The sequence below is a fragment of the Sus scrofa genome, chromosome 1, assembly GCF_000003025.6.
Source record: "Sus scrofa isolate TJ Tabasco breed Duroc chromosome 1, Sscrofa11.1, whole genome shotgun sequence".
Classification (NCBI taxonomy): domain Eukaryota; kingdom Metazoa; phylum Chordata; class Mammalia; order Artiodactyla; family Suidae; genus Sus; species Sus scrofa.
The window spans coordinates 93,039,255-93,047,377 of NC_010443.5; the positions used below are offsets into that span (position 1 = coordinate 93,039,255).

Here is an 8,123-nt window from a genome sequence, read left to right on the forward strand (position 1 = left end):
AATAAAGAAGACGTGGAAGGAGTATGATTCTTATTTCTGGAGGTGGTTACATGGTTATAGCTGGTTTTTATAACTTAATTTCTTCTGATACTTGCCACCCCTGCATCTTTCAAGCTCTTGGTGGTGGCACTGATTTCCATAATCCTTCTTCCAAGGATTTGGCAGTGCTTTGGGGTTCATATTTCCTTAGGAATAGTTAGTAGTGGTACATTCCACTTGGTCTTTCCCAGTATAATACCTCTCACTCCACTGTGCAGTGAACCAGTGTGAGGCCTCTGCCAGTTGCTAAATATTTCTACTTACTCCAATCGTGCTTCCTGGAATTGGGAAAATGAATACAGAACCTATTAGGTGACCCCTGGATCCACTTTACAGAGACCTGCGCTAAAATTTCAAAAATTGCAAGACTTCCATAAAGTACTCTTCTGCTTGATGGAGAACAGTATTTTTTTGAGTCTCTTCGAATAATTTACAGGTCAATGTCCTTGTCCAGTATTTTCTAGACATTCTACCCTCAAATCTATCTGCATCATTCTCCAGCTTAAAAGACCTTCTGGTATGCTCTTCATAGTTCTGAGCATTAAGCTTTAACACAGTGATGAGACCCTTCTTGAACTTCTCTGTTCCAATCTCTCCAACTTCATATCTTGCTCTTTTCTCTTGATAAGCTTAGTGTCCAGCATGGTGCCTGGTACACAGTGGACACTGAATAAATACTTTTTACTGAGTAATTAATTGAACAACAAGAGCTGTATCACATTTATTTGAATTCCTGTATTTTTATTTATACCTTCTATCCTTTGTTATATATCCCTTCTCCTCAGAACACTGTTATTCCAACTGATACCTGTTCACTCTGCTGAGTCTTTTTGCCCTTTGTATCCCATTTTTAATCAGGATTGAATAGGATTAAATACAAATTATGGTTTTCTAAAGAGATATAACCAGAATTCATCTGAGACTCTGAAACGGATAAAGGCAGAGAAAATTTCCTAGTCTCCAGTACTGCTTTTTTTTTGTCTAGATATTGTTAAATTTATTCATCCTCCTTTATATTTATTTGTTATTTTTTAAGAATGCAAGTTGTATTTTACTTTATTTTTTCATTCATAATGATTTTTATTTTTTCCCTTATAACTGGTTTACAGTATTCTGTCAATGTTTTACTGTACAGCAATATTACTCAGTTACACATACATGTATACATTATTTTTCCTCACATTATCATGCTCCATCATAAGTGACTAGACATAGTTCCCAGCACTATACAGCAGGATATCATTGGTCCTTTATATTGAAGTGTATTCATTGGGATTTTATTATGAACCATAAATGGTACTACTTGAAGTAACTATTGTTACCAATGAGGCTAGTACTTTATGGAGTATTACCATGTATTTATTTAATCAATTGAAATTTGTGTCTAAATTAAATACTATTTTATTTGAATGCTCCCTCTTTCAGATTGGTTATCAGCATAAAATGCTTACATGAGTGATGCAAAATGCTTCTGAATGCAAAAAGGAAATTTGGAAACACAGTAAACATTCATTACTTTATGCTTAGATATTAAATGGCCCATTGTTTTATATTTCTAAAGTAATTATATATCATGGTGTTACACTTGACACAAAACCATCAGCTGTGATATATAAAAATGGTCAGATTCATTATTATCAGAATATAATCAGAATGTATTCATATATCATGGAAATTGTACAACTATGATATTTTTATATATCCTAATATACTCTATATCTGTATACACACACACAGAGATATATTTTGGCATAGTCTGTGTCTTTATAAATGATGACTGTCATGCTATCTTTCTATCACCATCTGCCACAAACAACATATCAAACACCATGGACCTACTGATTAAATTTGCCAAGTGGTATAGAATTGTCACATGACCCAGCAATTCCTCTCTTAGATAAATGGCAGAGGGTCATTGGCCAGCCATTTACCAGGGTGTCCACAATCCTGTAAACCCTCACACATTTCCCTTTAATTTCCTTAAAAGCTTTATAGTTTTCAGTGTAAAGAATATCTATTGATGGAGGAGGGGTTGGAGATGTTGATCCTTTTTCTCTCTGAATGTAACTACAGGTTTGCCTGGAACTCTTTCCTTGGGAACAAGTGTGTGCCCTGACTTTGCAGTTTTCTTGTAAGGAAAGAAGAACCCTCACAGCCCCTGTTTGCTATGCCTAGTGTCCTGTCTCTATTCACTAAATATCCTCAAGATCTGCCAGTGGTCCCCTCATTCACATGCACAAGTTCTTTCTGACTGAATTCCTAAGTACTGTTAGCATTTTATGTTCCCCAGATTCTTTAACTAACTTTAATGTTTTGCTTTCAATAATTTTATGTGGTTCTGAACCCGTCAAAATACACTTTCCATGATCAAGTTGTGAGGTAATATGTATAATGATTTAACGTTTTCACAGTTACTCTTAAATCTTAAGGAGGGGCAGGACGCCATATGTCTTACTTAAAGTTATTTCTTTTCTTGAACTGCAAAACCTTTGTTGCTGTATTCAGACTTTCACAAAGTTACTTTCTTTAGTTACTTACTGCTAGTTCTTTTTCAGGCTGCTTCTTATAGTCCATGCAAGTATGCCTTTTTTTCAGGTCTTCCTTGAATTCTTCCACATAACCTAGTTATAATTAAATTTAGCTCTGAATCCACCCTGAAGGTTGTACTTCCAAGTCTTTAGAGCCATTGCAAGTAGACATCTGGAATGCTCTTCTTTCCTAACTCCTGAGCCATCCAGATTGCTGAGATTCTTGCCCCTTGTGCCTCATCCAAGTGGGTACAGGATGTAAATGACTGGAGGTAGAGTGTTTGATTGTAGACCAAACTGGTTTTGGCCAGTCTTTCAGGCAGCTTCCTTCAAGCCCTTAGCAGTCCAACCAAATCATTGGTCCAAACACACGAGTCAGTGTGTATTGGACATAGGGACATTTCTCAGCCCAAACAAAGTGAACAACCAGGTGCACGGATTGTTGTACCCTTTGGGAGCATTTCCATCGCACTCCTGACCTTCAGGGTTTTTCTAGAGTGGTGCTGTAGTTTTCAGCTCTCCACTGTCAGGATATGCCTACTTATCATTGTAGAACTCTCCCTATAGAGGTCCCAAGTTTCCACTTCCTCTTTCAACTGACCATTGTTAAATGCCCATGACTCCATAGGTACAGGCATGGAGAGAGAAGGCAGTGTAGCAGGAGTGGGGATCTTGGGCCTTTTTGCTACTTATCCATGTAACCTTGACTTCATATCCTACTTAGGACATATCTCATATATAGCCCATCTACGTGGTGCTGTGATACTTCTGTGTCCATCCACAGTAATGGCATTGATGGGTCAGACACCACCAGGTTCATGATTGGCATCCCAGGTTGCATAGTGACTTGGTGGCCCATGGTTAAGCATTCAGTCTCTCATTAAGGCTCACTAGTAGGTCAAGAGCTATTTCTCAGAGTTCCCGTCATTGCTCAGTGGTTAACGAATATGACTAGGAGCCATGATGTTGCAGGTTTGATCCCTGGCCTTGCTCAGTGGGTTAAGGATCTGGTGTTGCCATGAGCTGTGGTGTAGGTTGCAGACTCGAATCAGATCCTGCATTGCTGTGGTTCTGGGGTAGGCCAGTGGCTACAGCTCCATTCGAGTCCTAGCCTGGGAACCTCCACATGCTGCAGGAGCAGCTGAAGAAATGGCAAAAAGACAAAAAAAAGAAAAAATATATGAGCTATTTCTCAAAAGGAGTGTAGCAAAAAGACCAAAAAAAAAAAAAAAAGGAGTGTAGTTATTTGAAAAGGATAAGATTTTTCTCCACGTTCCTAAAGTGCCTACACGGCAGTTCACCCATGAGGCTTGCCAAAGACTCCATCTGCCACTGACACATCAAACAGAGACCTACTAGATCATTTGTCTCAAGTAGCAGAGAAGTTTACATGGCATTCTGCTCTGTTGTAGAGATTTTTATTTTTGTGTTCCCCACTCAAAACTAGCAGTATTTTGAGTCACCTGAAAAATAAAATGGTCCAAAGCAGTAGTCTGAAATGAAAAATACCTTGCCTCCAAAAACTACTGAGACCCACTGGATATGGCGTGATTTTTTTTTTTTTTTTTTTTTTTTTTTGGTTATGAGAGCGGACAGACAGTCAATGGTATTTTCACCATAAAAGGGATAGCTTGACATCCTGTGTACAACTGTGTTGTAATTGTCTGCTCTCTTTCAGAGGGGGATTCCCTCGATGCATCTGAGCTCTGTGAAAGTATCATTTGTATTTCTCTTTATTTACCCCTGACCTCTCAGTTATCAATGTGTCTGTTTTATTACTTGGGCTCAAAAATATTTGTTGTTGAATGAAAGAAGGACAAACAAAATGAATGGAATATATTTACACTGAAATTTCTTTTTGTGTAGACAGAGATACATGTTTTTAAAATTGCTTTTTGTAATAAAATGCTACCAGAAAGCAAACTTATTTACAAAAAAAAAGTAATAAAAACAACCAAAGTTCATAAGATGATGAAATCTTTCTAAGACCTGGGTCAATATTAATAAAAGATTTGTTCTTATGATGGTATATTAAGTTTCAATTATTTTCTTATTCATTGCTTACACAGGAGTAAAACAAAATGTGGTTTCCCAAAGAGAAATAGCTGTAATTCTTCTCAGGTTGTGGAAAAGATGTAATTCAAAAAATTTCCTAGTCTCTACTACCATTTTTTTCTATATTTTACTGAATGTATGCATTTGCCTTTATCCTTGCCTTTGTTAATTCAGTATTCATCATGGAACAGATACTATGCTATTTGCAGAAATTATTGTTGCTCAGTAGATATATACTTTATGGAGCATGAGTGTTTATTTACATTGAATTTCGTGTCTGACATCAAATATTCTTTTATTTAAATCATTTATCTTTCTGATGGTTTATGAGCCTATGTTGGTGATATGAACAATCGGGAGGTTTCCTAATGCTAAAAGGAAATTTGGAAATGGTGTAACATTTGTTACTTATACAGTAGTGGTTCAACAGTTGTAGCTTTTATATTCCTAAAATAGTTACATACCACAGTGTTACAGTCAACATATTACCACTAACTATGATACATAAAAATAAGCAGAGTTATTAATAATAACTTCTAGAAATTTATCATATATAATGAATACATACTTGTAATAATATAGTATATATTTATATGTATAACTACTTAAATATAAGTCATTTAGGAGCATATATATATAATGAACAGGATAATAAAATAAATATATTAATATAAACTAAATATATACATATATAACTAATTCATATGAGCATATTTGTGTGTGTATGTGCATGTGTGCTTACAGACAGAAAGATGGATAAATATTTACTCCAACACCATCTCTGTTAGCATAAATGCTAACTGGTATAATTATGCTACCTTTCTGTAGTCATTGCCTGACTATATATCATAGCAGATTAGAACATGATCTGTACAGTAGAAAAAAAAGTAATAATGTATTGGGGAAATAAAAAAAAAAGAAATACGTCCTAGACTAAACTGACCCATGAAAAAGGAGAAAAAATATTGTAGGCCTTGCTTGTCATTTACATTAATGAACTCAGGTTCCAGACAGAAACTGTGGGGTCTGTTAATAAAAATTAGTTTGGAAAAAAATAAAAAGAAAGAACATGGTCTGAGAGGTCAGTTGTATTCTGGTTACTGCCATGTCATTATTTCTGTCTTGGATCATTCCCCTTTTTGTTTGTTTACTCACCTGTAAAAAGAGAATAATAACAGTCCCTACCTATTTGAATTGTTATTGAACTTATTACGGCATATCAGTGCCTTTCTTATTTCTTCCATTGAGATGAAAGTTTATGAATCCATACACAATGATGAATCTAGTAAAACTTAGCTTTGATTTAGCATAAATTTTCAAATCTGCTGAGACATCCCAGGCTAGGTTCTTCTCTCATTTCTTATATCTTTTTTGTCTCTCCTTTTTTTTTTTATTTTTTTATTTTTTTTATTTTTTTTATTTTTTTGTCTTTTTGCTATTTCTTGGGCCGCTCCCGTGGCATATGGAGGTTCCCAGGCTAGGGGTTGAATCAGAGCTGTAGCCACCGGCCTACGCCAGGGCCACAGCCATGCGGGATCCGAGCCGCGTCTGCAACCTATACCACAGCTCAAGGCAACGCCGGATCCTTAACCCACTGAGCAAGGGAAGGGACTGAACCCGCAACCTCATGGTTCCTAGTCGGATTCGTTAACCACTGCGCCACGATGGGAACTCCTCCTTTTTTTTTAGAATCTATGGTTTGTAGTGGTTAATTTTGTTGTTGTTGTTGTTCATATCATAAGTATTCTTATTTTTTTTTTTTTGCCTTTTTTCCTTTTCTAGGCTCACTCCCGCAGCATATGGAGGTTTCCAGGTTAGGGGTCTAATTGGAGATGTAGCCTCCAGCCTATGCCAGAGCCACAGCAATGCCATATCCAAGCCATGTCTGTGACCTACACTACAACTCAAGGGAACGCCAGATCCTTAACCCACTGAGCAAGGCCAGGGATCGAACCCACAGCCTCATTGTTCCTATTTGGATTCATTAGCCACTGAGCCATGATGAGAACTCCTATCATAAGTATTCTTTACTGAGATTTCCAATAATTCCTTTTGACCTTTTCATCAGTTGCATGAATATTGCGCTCAATGTATATTTTATTGATCACTTGAAATCACTTTCCTACTACAAAATTTCCTAATGGCATTTTTCATCTCAGAGTTTCTCAGGGTATAGATTAAGGGATTTAACATGGGACTTATCATTGTGTAGAACACAGCAACTGCTTTATCAACAGGTAAAGTAGCTGATGGTCTCATGTACACAAATATGCTGGGAACAAAGAATAAGATGATCACTGTGATGTGGGAGACACAGGTAGAGAGGGCTTTTTGCCTTGCCTCTAATCTCTGGGTCCGTAGAGAGTGCAGAATGACTGTATAGGAGCCAATCAAGAGGAGGAAGATGAACAGGCAGATAAAACCACTGTTGGCAGCAACAAAGAGCCCTAGAGTGTGGGTATCAGTGCAGGCAAGATCCAGCAAAGGATTCAGATCACACATAAAGTGATCAATGATATTAGGACCACAGAAAGGCAATCTTAAGATGAAGAGGATCTGTATGGTTGCATGAAGAAAGCCTCCCACCCATGACACTCCAACTAATAGCCAACACACCTGCCAATTCATGATAGTTGTATAATGCAATGGCTTACAGATGGCCACATAGCGGTCATAGGCCATTGCAGTAAGCACAATGACATCAGCACCTGCAAATAAATGTTCCCCAAAGATCTGGGTCATGCATTCATTGAAAGGGCTGGTTTTCTTTTCATGGAGTGAATTTACAATGAGTTTAGGGGTATTGACACAGGAATAGCAAGCATCAATAAAAGAGAGATGGGCCAGGAAAAAGTACATGGGGGACTTCAACAATGGGCTGGTAGTGATGGTGACCATGGTGAGCACATTTCCTACCATAGAGATGATGTAGACGATCAAAAACACAACAAATATGACTTTCTGCATCGTTGGATTCTTTGTGAGTCCCAGTAGAACAAATTCTGTCACATTGTGCCTATTCTCCATGTATTTCATGTTGATGTTAACCACATTACCTAAAAAAAAGTCCCTTTTTTAGTCCTGCCTTGAGTTTAGTAAGTTTCTCTATCTAATAAATAACAAATGCCTATATTTTACTGTACTATAAATTCTTATATAATTTTTATATAGAAAAATAAAAGTTCTGATCTGCTGAAGATTATTCAAGTATGAGTGCAAAAGGATATAAAAATGTGAGTTTAAGAATATGAGATGAGTGTAAGTATGAAGATAGTTTTGTAAAAGGGTGAATCTCATGTGTAAGTCTAGTAGATATATTTGTCTGACTTTGATGAAGTGGGCTGAGATTCAGGAATGGAATGGGAGCCAGAGAATGGAATTTCATTATCAGGCTATTTATAATAGTTGATATTAAGTATACCATGACATTGGTAATGGGAAGATTATGAAAACATACAGTTGTTACTGAAATAGAATCAATAAATTGTGTTGCCAAAATCC

At 36.8% G+C, this 8,123-nt stretch overlaps 1 protein-coding gene across 1 annotated transcript; it reads right to left on the reverse strand.

Annotated features, from left to right (window-relative positions):
- On the reverse strand, positions 6,720-7,661 carry LOC110256976 (olfactory receptor 4C13-like). The gene has a single exon (XM_021075107.1). The coding sequence runs from the start codon at positions 7,656-7,658 to the stop codon at positions 6,720-6,722; it is 939 nt and encodes a 312-aa protein (XP_020930766.1). The 5' UTR covers positions 7,659-7,661.